The following is a 23,226-nucleotide window of genomic DNA, read 5'->3' on the forward strand; positions in this document are numbered from 1 at the left end:
AAGGAAGGAAGGAGAAGGAAGAAGGAAGGAAGGAGAAGGAAGAAGGAAGGAAGGAGAAGGAAGAAGGAAGGAAGGAGAAGGAAGAAGGAAGGAAGGAGAAGGAAGAAGGAAGGAAGGAGAAGGAAGAAGGAAGGAAGGAAAAGGAAGGAAAAGAAAAAAGAAAAGAAAGAAAAGTAAAGAAAGACAAGAAAAGAGGGAGGGAGGGAAGGAGGAAGGAGGAAGGAAGGAAGGAGAGAGAGAGATGAAAGAAAGAAAGAAAGAAGAGAAAGAAAGAAAAGAAAGAAAGAAAGAAAGGATGCACAGTGCATAGGTAGATAAGGAAACTTCCCAAGGTTTCATGGCTAATAAGATACAGAGTCAGAACTCTTATCCAGGCACTACAGCTCCAGAGTCAATATTATGCTTGTGTTAGACTGCCCAGCTAAATATTATTTTTCTTCTTTGTGACCTGTGGCATCATTCATGTAGATAATCCTTGTAGATTTTCTGGGAATGTCTTTGGGGAGGTTAGCCAGAGTTCCCATCTGATTTTTTTTTCTAGAGCTCCATTTGTTAAAAGACTCTGAGTATGTGTTCTATTAGCATCAATATAAAAAGTTCTAGATACTGACACCAACTGCTTTTTGTACAGCTTAACAGTCTAATCGCATGGTTTGTGGAACCCTAATGTTCCATTTAGTCACTGTATTTGATGAAATCTGCAACATGGATGATATAAATGATCTTTCTGTCATACAGAAACAGGAAAAGCAGACTTCGACAGTAGATAAATCCAAGTTGAAATGTAGTCTATCTTAAGTTCTTATTCTGGGCAATCCCTCCTATAATCTCTGAAAACCTAGGGCCTCTTAAATCATTGCTTGTCCTCAAGCAAACATGTTGTATAATCTGACTTCCATGCCAGTTAGGTTCACACCAGTATTTAGCCATTTAATATTTCCTAAAGTATTTAATGAATGACACCAGCAATGAATTTACTTAAGAGCCAGTCAGGGCCCTCATGAAATACCGCAAAATCACAGGCACTCTACATCATGATGAGTTGTTCTCATGTGTCAGCCGACTGCTGTCCAACTGGAAAACTAGAGAATAAATTCATGCTTACATGTTAAATAGAATTGCGTTTGTTAAACTGACAGATAGTATCTTCGTGAATTTTAGTGAAAAAAATATTTATGCTTGATTTCAAAGATCTGTTTATATGTTCACATAGCAGTGAGGCTGGGCACAAAATAGGATGGAAATTACATTCAATCAGTAACAATAAAAAGAAAATGTATCTCATCTCCTTGGAGGCCTTCCAATGATTCCGACCCTGGCTATGCCTTCCAGTGCTGTTTCTGTGCCACCATGTGGTGAAAAGATCAAAGGTATGTGGCAGCATGCCAGGAGGTCCAGGAAGCCAAACTTTAAATGGTGCATACTCCTGGAGCCCTACTGCAGTTCAAGGAGGGTAAAAACATCATTATAGTGAATTTTAATGCAGAAAATACGTGGGTTTTGCACAAAACTCTGAAACTCAGAATGTTAAGGTGAAATTTCCAAGCATGCAGCTAGTATCCCTGGTGATTGCAGATACTCTGGTGGGAAATGCTGAGATTCAGTGCTCGAAGGTGCTCAAAGAGAACTTGGTTTCGAAGATCTAGGTTTTAAGCATGACTCCATCACTTGCCAGCTGTGTGATCTTAGACACATCTCTTGCCCTCTAAGTTGAGTCTCTATCTGTGCAAAGAGTTTAAATTACATGATCTTTATGGTCCTTTCCAGCTTGAAAAGGGTGTGGTCCGTGTTTATGTTTCAGAGCTCTGACTGCCTTATTCTCCTGTTACATAATTTCTAAGAGAAGGCATATGTTACTAAGCATAGAGGTTTCATATCCACTGTGAAATATCTCTGGGAGATTCCAAAAATCTATTTAAATCTAAGCTGCTAGTATTTCACTCATTAAGCTATTATTGCTCACCTACTGAAGACTAACCAATACTCCCAAATACAAGATACACACCATAGAAAATAAATTCACCAATATCCAGATTTTGTCAAAACTCTTATTTCTTTTCTCTGAGGTCTCAGACTCATCAAACATCCAAGGATAATTTTAGGATTCACTAGGCATTATCTGAGTATATCTTCCTGTCATAAAGGTTCATAGTTTTGTTTTTAATTGAAATATCTTCAAATGCTTTTCCTTCTTAAATAAATGCTTACATAGGTAACATAAGTGAATCTTACTGAGTCAGTGATAAAAATTCCCTGAAGTGAACATAAACTCTATAATGCAGTTATTTTTAAAACTTTATTTTAAAAATATGAGCATCTATTTTAAAAGTTTTGATAATTATTGTCATTATTTTCTTGTGATTGGTACAATTTAAAAATAAGTCTATGTTTTCACATTGATTTAAAAAAAATAGCATGTTTGAATTACAAATGATTAAGCAAACTCTATTACTTCATAGCTGACCATCTTCCAGAAAATTCCCACTTAATTGAATACTTAGAAAAAAATGGCCAGTGGCCGATTGAAAGGTATATTAAAATTAAGGGCAGTTTTAATTCTAAAGACAAAAATCTTCATGGAAATCTATTTGTAAGCTTCTGAGATTGCTGCTGAAAGTCTACAGTCTGTGAATATACCAATTCCCCTTTACAACTGATGCAGATCATTATGAAATACTGGAAGGCATACCCTACAATTTAGGAATTGGTGTGGCTGCCACTGCTATGCTCTCAATTGCACACTCATCAGTTCCTCTGTGGATCCGGAAGTAGCCATCCTCACCCCAGCCGGTGCCCCAGCTGTTTTTAACAATCCAGTAATCCATCCCAGAGGCTGAGTCAGTGCCATAGCCCACAAGCAGAACAGCATGATTAGTCAGCTCAAAGGGGTTGAAAGGGTCTCTTAGACCAGTGTGGTGGTAGATCCCCTTTTTGTAGTGGAGGAAGTCATCATATACTTCAAAAGCAACTGCCATGGGCCCATGATGGACCAACTCAAGCTTCATCAGGGCTTCATTGCAGCCTCCATAGAAACCTCCCACATAGTGGTACTCAGAGGAGTAATAACGAAAGCAGTCTTCCTTCATTTTGCATGGAGAATCAGTGCCTGTGTAGGGGAAGCAAGCTTCTTCCACCAGCCCAAAATCTTGGGCGTACTTTCCTGCAATAAGGTATGGGAAGCCGCCTTCACAGCCTGAAGATGAATAACACACATGGTTACCCCTTAGTAGAAAAAGGATTATCCCATTTTCTATTTTTTCTTCTTTGCTCCATTATTCTTTGCATGTTACCCCTGAAAGTTGTTCTTAGCTTAAGCATCACTTCATTCATCCATCCATTTTCCAACTAGCTAACTATCCTTTCATCCTCCTTCTACTTAACAGATATCTAATTAGCACCTAATATGGATGTAGCTATGGCAAAGTGGTTAAGTGGGGAGGCTCTGAAGCCTATATAGGTTTAAAGCCAAAGCTGTGTGAAGAGTTTAACTTCTCTGTATCTCTGCTTACTTACCTGTAAAATCTAGATGGTAGTAGTACTTTCCTCATAGGGTTAAATTAGTTACTTCATGTAAAAATAGCAAAAGTTAGGTATTATGGTCATTGCTAAGCAGCCAGACCCCACATCTTGGCTCTTTCTCAAGCAAGTCTTTTCCCTGACAACCTCTTGCCGAAATGTCTTTCCTACCTTCCTCATGCAGTCCTGGCCCTATTATATATATTATAACTGTGTACTTTTTCTTCACTGTTCTTCACACTGTTGTTATAATTATTTAATCTCTATCTCTTACTTAACTGTAAGCTTCATGAGGATAAAGATTGTCTTGATATATTATAGCCCCTATAGCCTACAAGTCACAACTAGTATTACATATTTTAGAAAGAATGAAAGGCTCACTGGCAAATAATCACTCATCAGCAGTTTCACTAGTGAGCTGGGAAATTCCTAGTGGCCAAATCTGGGCTTGACAGCATAAACCTTAAAATGGTAACGTTTCTCCCTCAATCAATTATAGCTGTGTTTTCGACATACATCACATACAGCCTGATCTGAAAGCCTAAGTACAGATTTTTTTTTTTCATAACAGGGCCTCACTCCGGTTGCCCAGGCTGGAGTGCAGTGGCATGATATCGGCTCACTGCAGCCTTGACCTCCTGGGCTCAGGTGATTCTTACACCTCCGCCTCCTGAATAGCTGGGACTACAAGCACACACCACCACACCCAGCTAATTTTTTGTATTTTTAATAGAGAAGGGGTTTCGCCGTGTTGCCCAGGCTGGTCTCAAACTCTAGGACTCAAGAGATTCACCCATCTCAGCCTCCCAAAGTGATAGGGTTATAGGCATAAGCCACTGCGCCCAGCCCTAAGTACAGAATTTAAAATTCTCCCAGAGAGAAACCAGTGTTAGTATAGTTTTAATAAAAGTTGGGTTTTGGAGACGATGATTAGAAGTGAAACTCCAATGCTAAAAGCTGTGAGACCTTCAAATTATTAGAAAAATTTCTTAGTTCCTGTTCCCCGCCCATAAATAGGTATTATACTTACTACTTCTCAGAGTTTTGAGCATTGTTAGGCAATATATGTAACAAGCAGAGCTCACTCAATATATAGTAACTATTGACATTTTGCTGGATGGTACAGTAAATTCCATGAGCAATCATCCATTAATAAGTGATAGGGCCAGACTTGCACTCAGACTATAGACACTGCGCTCTCTCTACTGCATCATCCTTTTGCCTTTGCCAACAACAGCCAGCTGCACACAGGTAAATAGCTCATAAATGGTGTCTGAAATGCAACACTTACCTTGAGCATACTGGCTACAAGACACAACCTCCTGAGGGCTTAGGATTGGGGTCTGAGAATTGTTGGTTAGTATACGGATTCTCGCTTCTAGCATACCCATAGAAGCAAATGAGTAGCAGCTGCCACAGGATGCTGGCGATGAAAAAAAGACACATAATCCAAGAGACATCTGAAGCCTCACAGAGAATCATGCAAAAACCTTAGTGAATCACATACATTAATGTTTATACTGAATGTTGTTGTTTATAAGAATCAGCACAATAAGAAGACTCAACTAACAAGCATTGTTGAGCTTATTAAGGCAATCATTAAGATTTCATCCTTTTTCATCAAAAGGCAAACATTAGTACATGGGACTTTCTTTGAGAATATTTTAGAAACTAAAAAAACCCCTCATAATTTCTGAGAAGCTTTTGGCAATATTCTTGATAATGATGAAAGGATTTATGTCTACAATGTTCAAAGCCATCAGGTTGGGTGAAAACTGTGGAGGAATACATGTGAGCTGAGCTTTCAAATATCTCTAATGCAATGAGATGAAGGTTTATGTCCCTCCAAAATCATGTTAAAACCCCAATCCCGAAAGTGATGGTCTTAGGAGGTGGGGCCTTTGGGATTAGTGACCTAATACAAAAGGCTCCAGAGAGAACTCTCATCCCTTCTACCATGTGAAGTTATAGAGAGAAGTCAGCCTGTGAGTCCTATTTCCTTTTAACTACTGCCATTTCTGATGTTCCCTAAAATTCTCCCCCTAAAAATCTCAGATTGACCATATTGTACACTGTTTTGCTACTGAGAGATTATCTAAATTATGAAGATTAGAAAAGCACTTGGAAGAAGGTCCTGTGAATTCATCTAGTGTACAACCTGCTCACTTGATAGATAACGTGTAACGGTGGCTCAGAAAGAAGCAATGAGCTGTCCAAGGACACACAGCTAATAGATAGCAGGGACAAGTGCCTTACTGTCTCCTAAGGCAGGATTAGTGTCCTTTTCAATTTATGGGTCTGTGTCTACTTTAACAAATATTCAGATTTTCTCTCCCTGTCTCGTAGTCACTAGACACAGCAAAATTAGCTTATATCTTTTGTTTTCAAAACCATGCAGATGATACTATCCATAGGACCCATCCTTCAAATGATGGAATGTCAAAGAACATTGTACATTGTACACTGAACATATAACTGTGTTCAGCAGTACCTTCCAACAGTGAAGAACACACTGAACTAGGAGTGAGGATACTTTTTTTTTCCTCCTTTCTTGTTTTGCCCCTCATTAGCTGTGCAACACTGGACAACTTACAAATACACCTTGGCGCCTCATGAAAGGAAACCAATGTCAAAGAAATAACACAACCCAGGAGAGTCTGGAAAGGGTCCCTTTCTGACCACCCAGCTTTCTTGGCCCATAGCAGCCATGGAAATAATCTCTCTCAGTACTGGTCATTAAACTCCCATTATCTGACCATCGATCACTGTGGGAGGCACAGGCTGCAAGTGCATTCAAGGGCTCTGAATGTGTTCTATTTACAGAGCAATCACAGGAACAAGGGAAGAAGATAACCTTCATCAAGCCCCTGACCTGTAAGAATGTGTCAGCTACCAAGGTAATTAATGCCTCATTTCAACAGCCAAGGCCAATCTGATTCTAAAAGAGCCATTTATCTCTTAAGAATACTGCAATGCAATAAAGAATAAGAAGTGAATCTAGCCCAGCCAGAGCTCTGCAGTAATCAAATTTCTACAATCTCAAATAGATAGTGTGATCTTCATATGGTATAACTATGTTCAGCAGCACCTTCTAACAGTGAAGAACACACTGAACTAGGAGTCGGGAGTCAGGATTCTTTTTTTTCCCCTCCTCTCTTGTTTTGCCTATCATTAGTTGTGCAACACTGGGCACTTGACCTTTTGACATTGTTTTTTTCTTTTTAATCTTTTGTGTAAAATGAATTGGGTGGAGCAGTTTAAGGTCTCTGCCTTCCTGCTCAAATAATATAAACAGCATTTTGAAACAAGACTTAAATGGACTAGACTTTATGCATTATGAAAACACTCTGTATTTCCTAATTAATGTGACCCAGGAGAGGCACTTCCCTTCTCTCTTAAAAATACAATAATAAATAAAAACAGCATAGCTGGGAGAAGAACAAAGAAAGCCCATTCTGCCGTATTTCTAAGCTTCTCTTCCCTCTCATATCTCAAAGTATTAAGAAATCTAGGTATAAGGCTTGTTCTTAAATCTGTTTTCAAGTGTAAAGGTAAAACCTCATTTGTCCTCCCACTATTTCTTTTTTCTTTAATTTCAATTTGCTCTCTGACTACAGAAAAGCTGTGAATTCCCTTAACTGCAGCTAATTCTGAATTCTGGGTTATACAGAACACTGGTATTGGCAAAGTTGGTGGGAATTTTCAAGTAGCCCAATTAGCGGGAAGAGAAAATACTTTTTTCCCCAACTTACAGTATAGAATACCAAAAGAAAGTCAAAAGAGGAAACTTTAAGTACATTATTTTCTCAAGTACCTGACAAGATACTGTAGATGAGGGATCAATTCAAAAGCAATTAATCCATCAAAGCCCTCTGTTTTGAAATTGTCATTTCTCTGTACAAATCATACTTATAACAGTCAAAGAATAAAGAACATGGGAGAAAATAACAGCTTTTACCAAGCTATATGAAAACCAATGTCAAATAATTTGGCTTTAGAAAGTCGAATTTCCTTTCCCTGAATTATTATCTCATATAACTTGTCAATCATATCTTTTGGGAAGGGTTTGCTAAACTATTCTACCTTCTCTTATGTTACCAATGAATTTTAAAAATGCTTTATTAAAGTAGTTATCATGCTTTACTTTAATGTTTTGCTTGTATGTCTTGCTAAACTGTAAATCACTAGGACAAGGACTATGTCATATTAGTCTTCATTTCCTCTGCCATTAAAAAAATCCTAACATATTTTAGATGTTCTCGTAACAACACCAGAAGCAACACTATAGTATCAGTAGCTCAAATTATATCATGCCAATGCTATCATGTGCCAGGACCTCAATGATAAAGTCAACACATAATATGCACTATGAATTAATCCTCTCAAATAGGCATAAAAAATCTATTTGGTGATAGCATAACTTGCAATCTCTTAACATGGACCCTTCAATTTCACTTTCCATTCATTTCTCAATTATCTTCAAATTTATCTTATTTCCAATCCCACTTTCCAAAGAAGCCCTCCCCAGGAAATTGAGACGGTAGGGAAAGATTTCAGGACCTATACTTTCTTTAGAGCTGAAGAGCCCAGAATAACTGGTAGAAAAGCAAAGAGACGAGACCCTTGGTGTCTGATGAAAAACAGAAATGTTGCTGACTGGCTGTTATAAGACCTACTTGGGGCTCTCAACATTCAGAACACTGCAAGAATTCAGTGAGATGGGAGCTTAGAGGGCAAGTGATGAAAATGAGACATGGCAGAGACTGATTATCACTAAAAGTTTAGGAAAGGGAAACAACAGTTTATCTTTGGGTACTATAAATTTATAATCCTCCCAGGAGACACTAATCAGAATGTTTCCAGACAGCAAATACTAAACCTATTTTATAGTAACAAATCAGCCATGGGTAGTATTATCTTCAAAATGAGCTTAGAAGTAATAAAACTGAGTATTGCATAGATTCTCCAAGTCATTGTTGCCTACAACTCAGGATAACAAGGTAATTTGCTATCAAGTGCAGTTAGAGGACATGTTACGAAATCAACTCACATTGTATCAAACTTCTGAAAATAACTGGTAACATTCAATAATAGGAATACTTTTCATGAACCTGGGCTCTGCCCTCATGCCATCGCTCAGGAAGCTGGATTAATACTTACCATCACATATCGTATTCTAACGTAAAGTGAATTGAAAGGTCCTTACACAGCTCAAAAAATCTACCAGGAAAATAATTTAAGGATTTATTTTACGGGTTCACGTAGTAATTAATGACAAAATTAATGGGGGTGGGGGAATAGAGGAATAGGTATCAAAGAAAGATTCCAACAAACCACTTGCAGAATGGTACACAATTCTTTGCTTCTACTAGAATCTTTCCTACTAGGAGGACAAATGAGTTTGTCTTACATATCACTCTGATTGTCACTAGCTACCTGGAAAATATATTGAGAAGAGTACTGAAGAAATGCTAAGCGCAGTAGAAAAGAAAATTTTTTACCAAAGTTTGTCATGGATATAAAAGGAAAGAATAATTCATAGGCCACCTATTTTCTATTTCTGTAATAAGGGGATCATGCCCATTCCATCTAGGTATCCCCGAAATCCATCACACAGAGCAACTGTTCAATAAATAGTTCAGAACAAATTAATAAAAAACAGGCTTATTTTTTTACCTTGGTTTCGAACAGGACTGACAAAATTGATACCATGAACATTTCTCCAGTCCCAAGATGTTGGCAAATGCAAAAGCTTTTGCTGTATTTCAGCAGTCAGTGGTGCAGGTTTGGGCCTAGAAAGGAAATATACATTTGATATCAACATATAATCTTTCCTTTGAGGATGATTTCCTAAACTCTACTATAATTCTATGATTTCAGCTACCAGACTAGCTAGGATCTAGGTTCAGACCCAGAGCACCTGTTCTATGAGTGATTCAATGTGTCAATTACACAATGGAGTTGTGTAAATGGCTTTCATTCGCTGTTTCTTTTTCAGGATCTAGTATTGATAATTTTCCCTTGTGAAATGACACTGGCTTTGTATATCACTGTGATGTTATTTTTAGTTTGCCTGAATAGCTGCATTCTTACTCATTTTTGAAAGATTTTTGACCAAGAAAGAGATGAGAAGTAGAAGATATAAGAAGGGTTTAGAGAAAACAGAGGAATCACTGATGTTTGACTTAGGAGACAGACACATTGGTAGTGGGGTGGCTGTAAAAGAAGTGAAGTTGGCAAAGGGAAAAAAGGGTCTATGTGAGGCAGGAGAACAGGTTCTGGAGGCAGGGAACATAAGGCCAATTCACACTGACTTCCTAGAACTAAATAAAGTGGAAACACTTCAGCAATGGCAGGAATGTGAAAGGCTTTGTCACTTCACTTCATCCTCTCCATTTACATGGGCCACAACCCCCAGGAGTAACACCCTCTCCATTAACACAGGGCCCATACTGAGTAAATGACTTTGTAACTTAACTCCACCCTCTTCATTTACATAGGGCATACACCAGGTAACCAATGGGAAACCTCTAGAGGGTATTGAAACCCCAGAAAATTCTGTAACCAGGGCCTTGAGTCATTTACTTAGGCCCACTCCCATCCTGTGGAGTGTGCTTTCATTTTCAATAAATCTCTGCTTTTGTTGCTTCATTCTTTCCTTGCCTCATTTGTGTGTTTTGTCCAATTCTTTGTTTAAGAAGCCAAGAACCTGGACACCCTCAACCAGTAACATAAGCATAACACAGGCTGACTAGCTCCGTAAACAACAGATAAAACTGTTTCATTATAGAACCACACCTTATATGATAGTGTTGGGCTGTAAAACACACAAAGGAGAGTTGCCTAGGCCCATGAATGAATGGACATTTTTGGGAAGTGAGAAAATTGTTCTAACAGCTTCTCTGTATTAGCGATTTCACACATACATACACATGCACACACACACAAACGCACACACACACACACACACACACACACAGAGAACCACAGCTTTAGACACATTCGACTTCTTGGAGTTTCCCCAAGACTGCCAAATGGCCTCTCTGTTCTGTATCTTTATGCTGCTGCTCCTGTAACCTCAAGTGCCTGTTGCTCACCACTTAAAACTCCCCTAAGAGTTTTTCCCTAACTTCTAATTTTTAAAACTGCTCATAAAGTAGCCTCCACTCACCAGCCCCCAGCGAAAACTCACTTCCTCTCTCTCTCTGCTCCTCCAAATTTTTTTTTAGGGCACTACAGTCACAATGTGGTAAAAATTATTTTTTGTTACTATAAACTATTTGAATTTCTTATTCAACTGGGCATTGTCATATCACACTGTTCTAGTTTTTCAGTGGTTACCACATGCTTTTTACTAGGCTAAAATTTAGTCAATGGCAAAGATTCTTTCTGGGCTACTTCATGCCCTCTGCACCTATCCACAAATGGTCCCGTCTCTCACAGCTTCTCTTAGAGATAACACACGTTAAGAATACATGACAAGGGGCCAGGCGCGGTGTCTCACGCCTGTAATCCCAGCATTGGGAGGCCGAGGCGGGCGGATCACGAGGTCAGGAGATTGAGACCATCCTGACTAACACAGTGAAACCCCGTCCCTACTAAAAATACAAAAAAAAATTAGCTGGGCGTGGTGGCGGGTGCCTGTAGTCCCAGCTACTCGGGAGGCTGAGGCAGGAGAATGGCGTGAACCCAGGAGGTGGAGCTTGCAGTGAGCCGAGATTGCACCACTGCACTCCAGCCTGGGTGACAGAGCAAGACTCCGTCTCAAAAAAAAAAAAAGAATACATGACAAAATGGAACTGAGATGAAACAAAGAGAAAAACAACAATGATTTCTTCAAAAATAGCAATTGTAACCTTGACAATTGTATAGACTAGAGAAACGCTAGTTAATTGTTCACTAATTTTTTCTCCTAAGCCAGTCACATTGGTTGAAGATATACATGATACAGAGATAAATATAAGATGGTCATTAACAATATGGAAGACAATGTTAAGAGACATAATATACACAAAGATTACTATAACAAGTAACAGTAATGCTATAAAACACAATTTGGACAAAGTCTAAATAATCAAGGATCATAAAAATCTGTGCCTCATAGGTAATTTTATATACAGGGTGAGAGAAAAAACAAAGTTTGGACATTTCTTCTAAGATGTATAAATAAAAACTAAGATGCAAACAAACTATTTCCATCTTTGAATGGAAATAGTTTCTGTGGTTTCACATTGAGAGAGCATGTTAAAGAAGAAACTCAATTTTTTTTAATTCTCTCACTGAACACTATCAACTGTCAACACAAAAGACTTCTGTGATCAAATGCATGTGGGTTTTTCCCCACAAATCAAGCAAGCAACCAATTTCACAGTGAATACTAGCTGGGTGTCCTCCAATCCAGTTTTGACACTGTGTACCTAGAGATGGCATCAGATCTCACAGGCTGAGGGCTCCATCCCACAAAACTGCCCCCTACTTCCAATGCCAATTGAAAGCCCTAGGTTGTTTACCTGTGCTTCTGACCAACCAGCTATAATGTGGGGATCCTATGACACCCTCCTTGGGTTCAATTAATTTGCTAGAGTGACTCACAGAACTCAGAGAAATACTAACTAATGTTTAGTGGTTTATTATAAAAGATACTACAAATGAAACAGATGAAGAAATGAGTAGGGCAAGGTATGGGGGAAGGGGCACACAGCTTCCATGCCCTCCCTGAGCATGCCACCCTCCAGGAACTTCCACGTGTTCAGCTATCTGGAAGCTTTCTGCACCCTGTCCTTGTGAGCCTTATATGGGGACTTCATCAAATAGGCACAAATGACAACCATGTAGAGATGTGACTGGACATAAAGGGAATGATGTAAACACAGCAAGGCCTGTCCAGATTCTTCTGAGCCTCTCTCTGTTCAGCATTCCTTCCTTTAGGGTATGACACAGGACATCTTTGGAAATGAAGGTCTTATGATCCAAGATCAGAAAGGCAGGAGAAAATTAGAGTGCTGCCCTGGACAGGTGAGAGGAGGGCGGAAGAAGATCAGAGAGAGAGAGATTCTGTTTTCTGAGGCCTACTTCTGAGGCCTAATGTGCCCCAAAGTTAAAAGATAGTGACAAGGGCTATGGGAGTTAGGAGCCAGGAACTGTGGACAAAATCTAGTATGTGTTAACTAGCTGTCTTGTTTAAACCTAAGAATATACTAATATAAAGGATAAAAAAGAAATTTAAGTTTGGCAGCATAATGTAATTTCAGGGCATATGATTTTATCACTTACTATCTGTGTAACATTTGGCAAGGAACCTAACATTATGAAACTACAGTTCACTTCTATTAAAGTGGGTATAATCATGCTTACCTCAAAGGGTTGTTATGAAAATTCAATGTAATAATGGGTAACAAGTGCTTAGAACAGTGCTTTTCTCTGATAAGTCCTTAATAAAATGGCAGCTGTTATGAAGATAACATCCATATCATTAACAGGACTAAATAAGATGCTGACACAGTTTAAAGCAATTATCTGGCACAAAACAGTCATTTCAATATTAAGTTCCTTTTTTCTACCATCCTATAAGGCAGAGATTTGCCCATCATTGCACACACAAACAAAACAAAAACAGTGTGAGAACTAAGGCTTAATGATGTTGTCAAAGGTGTTTGACCCAGAGCAACTCCATCTTGAATAGGAGCTGGGTAAAATGAGGCTGAGACCTACTGGGCTGCATTCCCAGACAGTTAAGGCATTCTAAGTCATAGAATGAGATAGGAGGTCAGCACAAGATTCAGGTCATAAAGACCTTGCTGATAGAACAGACAGGCTGCAGTAAAGAAGCCAGCTAAAACCCACCAAAACCAAGATGGCGATGAGAATGACCTCTGGTCTTCCTCACTGCTACACTCCCACCAGCACCATGACAGTTTAAGAATGCCATGACAGGCCAGGCTTGGTGGCTCACATCTGTAATTGCAGCACTTTGGGAGGCCGAGGTGGGCAGATCACCTGAAGTCAGGAGTTCAAGACCAGCCTGGCCAACATGGCAAAACCTTGTTTCAACTAAAAATACAAAAATTGGCTGGGCATGGTGGGTCATGCCTGTAATCCCAGCTACTTGGGACGCTGAGGCAGGAGAATCATTTAAACCCAGGAGGCAGAGGTTGCAGTGAGCCAAGATTGCTTTACTGCACTCCAGCCTGGACAACACAGTGAGACTCTGTCAAAAAAAAAAAAAAAGAATGCCATGACAATGTCAGGAAGTTACCCTCTATGGTCTAAAAAGGGGAGGCATGAATAATCCATCCCTTGTTTAGCATATAATCAAGAAATAACCATAAAAATGGACAACCAGCTGCCCTCAGGGCTGCTCTGTCTATGGAGTAGCCATTCTTTTATTCCTTTACTTTCTTAATAAACTTGCTTTCAATTTGCATTGAGGACTCGCCCTAAATTCTTTCTTGCACAAGATCCAAGAGCCCTCTCTTGGGGTCTGGATCAGGACCCCTTTCCAGTAACACTGTGAAAATGAAGAGAGAGCAAGAGGAGTTTGGGGGATAAAAAGGTGAGAATTACAAACATTTTGAGTACAAGATACAGGATTGGCTCTTAATCTTTTGGCCCACATTCTTTACAAATCTAGTGAAAGCGCTAGATTCAGAAATGCTCATAAACAATAAATGCTGTCTGTAATTTCAGCAGTTTCAAAGACTCCCTATATCTCAAGTTAAGCATCTTTGAGAGTTTCTATTAACGTCATTGGATTCTTAGAACAGAACTAATTTATATACAAAAATGCTAGTGAAAAATCAGGAAGCCAGACTATAATATCTGCTTTCATATTTCCTACTTCACTCAATTCCATCTCCTTATCTTAAACCTTCTATAAAGCTTTAGTCATGAAAACAGTCCTTCATAAACCCAGTCCTTGTCTAAAACAAAAGTGGTTGGCTGGAGGGAGAAGGGAGCTTTAGCAGGAGTCCTCAGAAACATAGCATATGACACTTGGGAAAGCAGCTGTGACTGAGGCTCCCATCTTTCAGGCAGGAGCCACAGTCTCCCTAGGCTCAAGTGCTAACACTCCTCCTCTTGATGCTTGTTTGGATTTTTGTTGTTGAATAGATCTCAGCTTCCTGTCTCATACAGATACATTAAGACACATTAGGACTTCACTTTAGTGAATTTGAGAAGGGGATATGATATGCTCCGTTTTCCAATTTTGATTAACTAGAGCATTTCACAGACAAGAAATTCCCTAGAATAAACTTTGAGAAATACTGCAAAAGATTCTTTTAAGAAAGGGGTAGAATTATGGGAGGATGCCATCAGTTGGACAGGAAAAACCTTCACATAGTCTCACAGTTGAAAAATGCCACACCTTAGCATTATTAGTCTGCAGATGAAAAAGTTAGTAATGTTGATATGGACAGGAGACAGGGAAATACTGGGTAGAAGAGGGTGGTCCCTCAGCAAAGGCCCCACCCTCAAGCCTGAAGACCCAAGGCCCTAAGTGAAGACAGGCATTTCTGTTTTCACACCAAAAAAGGTGCCTTTTGGCCCACCATGCCCCCCATCCTTCCCCCATATAAACCCAAAATCTTAGCAGGCACAGACACAAGGAGCTGAACAGCCAGAGGAGCAGAGGAACAGAGCGGCACAGAGCTGCGGAGAGTGGTGGGGCAGCACAGCAGAAAAGGAGGGAAGAGGTATCTGAACCCAGAGGAGAACAGGAACAAGTGGACTCCCCGGGAAGAACACCTTTCCTCTCCATCCTCCTTCTCTTGCTGAGAGTCATCTCGCGGAGAGCCACCTCCACCACTCAATAAAACCTTGTGCTCATCCTTCCAGCCCACGTGTGATCCAATTCTTCTGGTACACTGAGCAAGAACTTAGGCTGTCACATTGGCCTCCTGTCCTTGCAATAAGGCATGGGGTCTAATGACCTGATTAACACAAGCCATCTGCAGACGGCTAAGCTGAAAGAGCACACTGTAACACATGCCCACTTGGGCTTCAGGAGTCTCCAACATCCACTCCTAGACACTGCTGTGGGGCCAGAGCCCAAAAGCACCCCCCACGGCCTCTGCACCTGCTCCTCTGCATGCTCCCCCTAGGGGTTTGGGTGGTAGGGCAACGGGCAACCAAAGGTGTGAGAAGCCACACCTCTGTTATATGCCTGCGAGGGGGATAAGGGAACTCTCACATTTCAAAGTGTTTTAGTTGAGTAATTATTAATCAATTAGTAGTTTATTCAAATAATACAAATTTGAGCCATGAACTCTACAGATATTAGAGGATTAAACATTGTATTCTCTGCGAATTTGAGGCTATTTCAATGTATTAAGGAAAAATAACCTACCTATATAATTTTTCAAATTCTGCTAGCTCCCCATTGCTTTCCAATTCCTTACCCCTTAGTCACATGATCCTAAAGCAAAGTATGGCATTACAGGACTTATCTGTGGCCATTTAACAAATGTTAAGGAACTATATTAGATAGATGTAGATCCTAAGCTAGATCCAGCTATACTTTCAGAAAAATAATTTTTTTTAAATTACCTAAATTTCTGACTAGACAGATTCAAAGTATTATGATATAATTTCCCAAACTAAGAAATATACCATGGGGCTTATGGGTAAAGACGAAAAATGCCACCTCTGGTTGAGAGTAGTAGAGCTATACTGATAACTTTTTTTTTTTTTTTTTTTTTTTGCTGGACATCAAAGCATAGATAGGATTTTGAGACTTTTTTTTAGGTGGCAAATTTTACAGTTACTGTAGGCAAGTTGAGGGCTATTTGAGGCAAAGGGAACAGCACAAATGAAGATGAAAAATGAAAGTTTTCATTCATTGTCATATCGTTTGAAAGCAGGGCAAGGTGATAAATATAGTTATGGTCATAATTAGATGGGTTTGGATACCAGGCTAAATATATCCATTAGGTAGTGGGCAGTAACACAGTCTCGTAATCACCCAACGGGTTCTCCTTCCTCACGGCCTACACAGAACTGATTATCAAGACAGGGAAATTGCAATAGAAAATGAGTTTAATTCATGCAGAGCCGGCTGTATGGGAAACTGGAGTTTTATTATTACTCAAATCAGTCTCCCAGAACTTGGTATAAGAGGATGAAACTAGAAGCATTTCATAAAACAGCTAAGAATGGGAACTGGGAGAGGTAGCGACCAAAAAGATGGCAGGCATGAAACCGCCTTTGCAAAAATTATACCAGTGAGAAAACTATGAGAGTGAAAGAGAGCTGAGCTAACCCATCCCCCATCTTGCCTTCCACTTAAATATTCCTGGGCTATTGGGCCAAGCTAACTTTGGAAGTCATTTCGGCTACAGTTTAAATGACAATGGGCCTTGCCCTGAAACCCAACCACTTTTGTGAAGCTAATGGAGGCAGTCAGGCTGTGGGGAGAAGAGGAACCTGAGTCCAGCTAAGGCGCAGACTTGAGAGATTGTCAGCCATTATTCCAGAGGTTATAAGACATGCAACTCCATCAATTACTCCAGCAAATAACATCATTATTGTAGAATCTAAGACTGGCTTTTTGAAATATCTTTTCAGGGAAATTTTATATGTATTTTATTTATTATTTTATTTTATTTTATCTTATCTTATCTTATTTTATTTTATTTTATTTTTGCATGTCTGACACCCATGGCTCTACCTGGACCCAGCAACCCCACTCCTATGACCCCACCTAGAAGCAATTCAGCCCACAGGAGGACAGCTTCAACTCCCTGTGATTTCACCCACCCCAACCAATCAGCAGCAAGCATCTGTTACCTGGCCACCCCCACCCCCACCCCTTCCCCCAAGCTGCCTTTGAAAAACCCCTACCTATGAGCTTTGGACAAGATAATTTGAATATGAACTCCATCCCCCACGTGGCGTGGCAGCCTAGTGTCTCTTAAGCTCTTTCTCTACTATATTGCCATGGTTTTTCTTTATGCAGCAGGCAGGAAGAACCCCTCACGTGGTTATGGGCAGGAGGCTAATCCATAGCATGGGGGAAACAGGACAAAGCTGCATGCCAGAGTGTAGAAAATGGAAAGGGGGCAATGGAAACAACAGACATGTGAAAGAAAAACTCATAAATAGGACTTGGAGAGTGACAGAATATGTATCAATAGGAGATAAAGATCGTTAACAGATCACATAAAAAGTTACAACTGGGATGACCAATAAAATGGCGAGCAATACTGGTAAGACTGCTTAGGAGGGAGGATGGTATTCAGCATTCATATTTTTATTAATGATAAAATGTGTGCTTTATTACCTTGGGATTTTTCGACTGTGGCCACCACTTCTCCTAATCATATCTCCCAGGGTAAGAGTCTCATATTCCATGTATGTAGTTGCAGTCCAAGACTTCTGAATGGCATTGATAGCTTTCACAAAGTTGTGATCATACTTGTAGAGCCTATTAGAATACCTGTCCCCAAAAATGAGATCATTTCAGATATAGTCTTTACTGATGTAAATAGAGTAATTAAAACAGGCATTCACACTCTGTGCCTAAGTGGAAAGTGGTACAATCTTTCAGGAAGGTAATTGGCAATATGTATCAATAGCCTAGAATAGCCTGGCATGTCTTCTCTAAAAATAAAAGTTCAAGTTAACTAAGATGCATGTATAAGGATTTTCCATGAAGTACTTTTAAACTACTAATAGATTGTAAATAACCGAAATAAATATTCTAAGATAAGGGACTGATTAATGATATTTCATTTTCTATATAATGTATTCATTTAAAATGTCTAGAAAGTTATTTAATGATATGGAAGAGTGCTCACAACTATATTATATTAAATATGAGAAGATATCAAAGTTTATACATAATCATAATCAATTTATCAACTCTTGCACAGTAATATATGTGTATTATATGTTTATTAATGTATATGTATAATACATACATATATATGTATGCACACACACACGCGCGCACACACACTATAAATGCATTTTTAAAATGCCAAACATGGTTACCTCTGAATGGTGGCATGAGATGCCAAGCTTTCCCCTACTCCCTACAGTTTCTACAGTGTACCTTTATAACCTTTTTAATAAGAAAAAAGAGAACAGCAAAACCTGTATGCAACATATATACAAAATGCAAGCATTATAACCATATGATACTAAAAGAAATTATACTTTATGGACATTCGGTTTATACTTGTTACTCAGAATTTAGTTCTTGAACCAATATCAGTAGCAACACCCAGAAGTTTATTAGAAATGCATACTGTAAGTACTCAGCCCAGATCACCTGAATCAGAATCTCCTTTTTTTTTTTTAACAAGATCCCCAAGTGATTCACAATAACATTAAAATCTGAGCCACATTGGTTTACCTTGTGCCAAATGCTTGGATATATGTAAAAATAGATTCAACACACAAAGAGCATATTTACAAAGTAGAAAAATTCAGGAAGCTGATTATTCACTTAATTAAAACATTTATCATACCTGTGTGCTAGATGCTAGGAATTATAGAACTCACCATATTATTACTATTAAAAAAGAGTCTGTGGTTTCAGAGTGACTCACTATCTAAGACTTCCATAAACATTCAACTATGCAAAACAAGATATAATTAACCTGAGGAACATTTTAGGCATACTGCAAACTTTTCTTTCTCTTATAAATCATGTGTGTAGAGAGAGAATTTTGATATGGTCTAAAAACCTAAGAGCACTGAAAATAATCAGAAAAACGTGCAACCAGGTTGATAATGTTTTAATGTTTTTGTCGAAGTTCTTTCCCACTTGTTGCAAAGTGTGAAAAAACCAGAGACGTACCCTTATCAAGCAGATTATAAAACTGTATCATATGTATGACTACACTAACACAATAACAAAAACAAGTTATAGTTGTTTCATTGTTTCTTTGGGCAAAAGAATGTATTTTAAATTGTAAATAAAATACTTTTGAGATATTTTCCGACAACGCCAGTCAATATTTCATTGACTGTAGATATTTGAGGAGCAGTAGCCTGCTCTGTTTCCCTTGCTTTATCATTAACATCTAGCAAAACCTCGTGTGTTGACATGTGCATTAAAATAATGACAAGATAGCATCCTACGTCTTAAATACTATTATTCTTGGTGTTTAAGATCCAACAAGATTTAAAATAATGTATCTTACTATGGGATAACAGATCATTAAGAGCTGAAAGAGACCTCAAAGGCAATTCAGTCCCACATGCTCATTTCACAGGTGAGGCAATGTAGGTTCTGAGCACTCCGGTTGGGAGCTTCTTCACTAAATGAGAGAATGTTTGGAATATCAAATAGAGTACAATAGTACATAGCATATCCTAAATGATAGGGTACAAAGTAAACAAGTTAAAAGTAAATGTGTAGCTCTAGGATCAAGCCAAACAAAGCTATTTAAAACCTAAACTTAAAATGAAGGGGATGGATTAGTCTAGATCTTGCCCAGCACCTTTGCAGACAATTCATCCTCCTTTAAATCATCTCTCTTACCTCTGTGCTGCAGTCATTCATTACTAATGTTGCCTGGCTTGGGATGATTTGTACATGTACATTTTTAGTGGCTTTTACAACTACATAAAACAGAAAAAGTAACAACATTTCATCTCTTCCTTCCAAAACTAATAAAGTCTAATTTGAAATCTCCTGTTTGTGTGGTTTAGTCAGTTATAGATTTAATTTAACAGTAAGCATTAACTGCAGTTTATAGTCTGAATTGTGTCCCCCTCAAAATTCATACGTTGAAATTCTAACCCCCTGTATCACAGCCATATGACTGTATTTGGAGACAGAGCTTTAAAGAGGTCATTAAGGTAAAATTAGGTCATATGGGTGGGCCCCAATCCAATATGACTGATGTCCTTATAAGAAGAGGACATTAGGACAATCAGAAAAGACTGTTTAGGAGCCCAGTAAGCAAGCAGACATCTGCAAGCCAAGGAGTGTGGCCTTGGAAGAAACCAAACCTGACAACACCTCAATCTTGGACTTCTAGCCTCCAAAACTGTGAAAAAACAACCTTCCTTAAGCCACCCAGTCTGTGGTACTTTGTTATGGCAGCCCTCGCAAACCAACAGGCTGCATAAATACTAAGAACTTTGATTTCAGTTATTTATGGTCTTGTTTAAAAGTTGCCCAATTAGTATCACCTATACTTGTTGCAGCATAAACATACGTATCTACTTGTATCATGCAACATGTTATTACATGGCAATAAGCAAAATGGCTTTTCTTTATTAGTAATTTGCAATTCTGTGGTCCATTACACGATTTCATTTAAAGTAATCATTGGTCCATTACTTTTGGAACACTTTGAAAAAATACTCTCAATAATGTTGGTCAATTTATTTTTCCAGTAAGGTTTTACATAGCATGCCTAATATTTCTAAGCCAAAGACATTTTGTATAATCAAACTAAAATTCCAAAAATGTACACACATATTCATATATACTATAAAACAAAACTAAACGTATGTCTCATTTGTAGCAACTCACTTTTCCTGAGAATTCTTAAGGTGTGCTGTGTTGACATACACATTCTCAGAGGCAGTTCCCACCTTCTTTCCGGTGAAACAAGCCCAGTTCCGGCCCAACACATCATGCACCCACCCAGTCATTGTCTCGTTGCAGTAAGTGGTCACCTTGCTGCCCTCTTCTTTATACTACAAACAAATAAGAGAAAAGAAAACCAAGTAAAATCTGGCCCCTTTTCACCCTGTGCCAATCAAAACAAAAACTTCACCCTGAGAGGTTACATTGTGAGAATTATTCTAGAAAAAGAAGACATACAAACTTTTCTGTGGTTAGCACTGTTGGCCACCAAACAAAATGTATATAACAAAACACTTCCAGGAATGAAGGCCAAGGGAAAACAAAACAAAATAAAACAAAAAAGAAAGAAAACAGACCATCTGGCATATTCAAGGCATTTTTCAAAAGTGACTTCACAGTCCTTACAAGAAGACTATAAGGATGCAGATGATAATAACCACATTTTACCAAGGACAAAAGGAGCTCAGCTCAGAGATAAGGAGCTCCTACCAAGGCAACAGGCTAAGTGGCAGAAACAGAATTCTCCTCAGTCTATCACACTACAATTTTCCACTGAGACAAGGGCCACACTAGGAAACTACAAGAACAAATGATGAACTTTTTTTTCCCAGGGATGGAGTCTTGCTGTGTCGCCCAGGCTGGAGTGCAGTGGTGTGATCTTGGCTCACTGCAACTTGCACCTCCCAGGTTCAAGCGATTCTCTTGCCTCAACCTCCCGAGTAGCTGGGATTAAAGGTGCTTACCACCACGCCTGGCTAATTTTTGTATTGTTTAGTAAAGACGGGGTTTTGCCATGTTGGCCAGGCTGGTCTTGAACTCCAGACAAGTGATCCACCCACCTCGGCCTCCCAAAGTGATGGGATTACAGGTGTGAGCCACAGTGAAACAGAATCCTTTTTTTCTGTCAATCTCTCAATTTATTAGCATATTCTGATCATGAGGGGGCTAAAGTAACCTGAGTATTAAATATATTCTTTACACTTTATTTCAGTAATATGGCCTTTTGTCTTATTTCAGTGTTAGAACTGTAAAATAACTATTATTTTTAACAGATCCAGGATTTGAACTAAGATGCTCTGGCTCCAGAGCCTAGTCACCCTCATGTTAGAACATCTCCTCATGGAGGCGGGGCACATGATCCAGGATGACTGTGTAGCATGTGGGAGACAGAAAGGGAAAATGCTGTGCTAAACTTCTGAGGAGAGACTTGGGCACAGACAATTTCAGGCTCTGACTTAATTTAATAGAAAAGACTATTTGTAGAACCTTGGGCAAGATTTTACGAGGCTTTAGTTCTCTTGCCTGTAAAATATGGAAAGTAGAAAAAAAAATCCTCAAAGGTATAAACATTCTGGGATTCCATGATCAAATGCAGGGTTTGGTAAACACTTCCTATAATGGCCAGACAGCAAAGACCACTAGGCTTTGCAGGCCACTTAGATCTCTTGCAACTGTTCAACTCTGCCCTTGTAGCACAAAAGCCGTCAAAAGCAAGACTCAAACAAATTGGCACAGGGGTCAACTATGTTTCTATAAAACTTCTATTTACAAAAACAGACAGGGTGGTTTTGGCTCCAGAGGTTGTAGTTTGTGGACTCCTGCTCTACTCTAATACACATTATTTCACTTGTTTGCAGAGGTTGGCAAACTTCTTTTTGGACTAGATAGTAAATATTTTAGGCTTGCAGGCTGGAAGACCTCAGTCACAACTACTCAACCTAAAAGGTGCAAAGGGAATACATAAATGAATGAGCTAGGCTGTGTTCCAATAAAACTTTACTTACAAAAAGAGGTTTGTAGTTTGCCAACCCTCAGTTTAGAGAAATGTGTGGGCTAAACTACACTTAAAGTTAAAATTACCTTATTGCATCTGACTCTCTGAATTCAAATCATATTTAGGGGGAGAGTTAAAAATGTATGGCTTTAGAATCCAGAAAAACTGGACTTGAATTGTGGGAATCACCACTCACTATGTTATATAGCACAGGAAAAGTTACTCTGGGCTACTCATATCCGCATCTTGCTTTTATCTTTGGTGATATTCATGATATTCTCTTTTTTTCAGACAGAGTCTCACTCTGTTGCCCAGGCTGGAGTACACTGGCGAGATGTCGGCTCACTGCAACCTCCACCTCCCAGGTTCAAGCGATTCTCCTGCCTCA

General features: G+C 39.0%; 1 protein-coding gene across 1 annotated transcript in view; it reads right to left on the bottom strand.

Annotated features, from left to right (window-relative positions):
• Window positions 1–2,277: 2,277 nt before the first annotated feature.
• The window catches only part of CTSC (cathepsin C), a 44,455-nt gene continuing 23,506 nt past the window's right edge, over window positions 2,278–23,226 (bottom strand). Inside the window, exons 3-7 of the mRNA XM_003832987.5 lie at window positions 21,008–21,174; window positions 17,795–17,950; window positions 9,193–9,308; window positions 4,808–4,939; window positions 2,278–3,193 (exon numbers count right to left, since the gene is read on the bottom strand). Of these exons, the coding sequence (XP_003833035.2) occupies window positions 2,691–3,193; window positions 4,808–4,939; window positions 9,193–9,308; window positions 17,795–17,950; window positions 21,008–21,174 (1,074 nt within the window). The 3' untranslated portion in view covers window positions 2,278–2,690. The remainder of the gene's footprint in view (window positions 3,194–4,807; window positions 4,940–9,192; window positions 9,309–17,794; window positions 17,951–21,007; window positions 21,175–23,226) is intronic.

This window comes from Pan paniscus, chromosome 9 (assembly GCF_029289425.2).
Source record: "Pan paniscus chromosome 9, NHGRI_mPanPan1-v2.0_pri, whole genome shotgun sequence".
Lineage (NCBI taxonomy): Eukaryota > Metazoa > Chordata > Mammalia > Primates > Hominidae > Pan > Pan paniscus.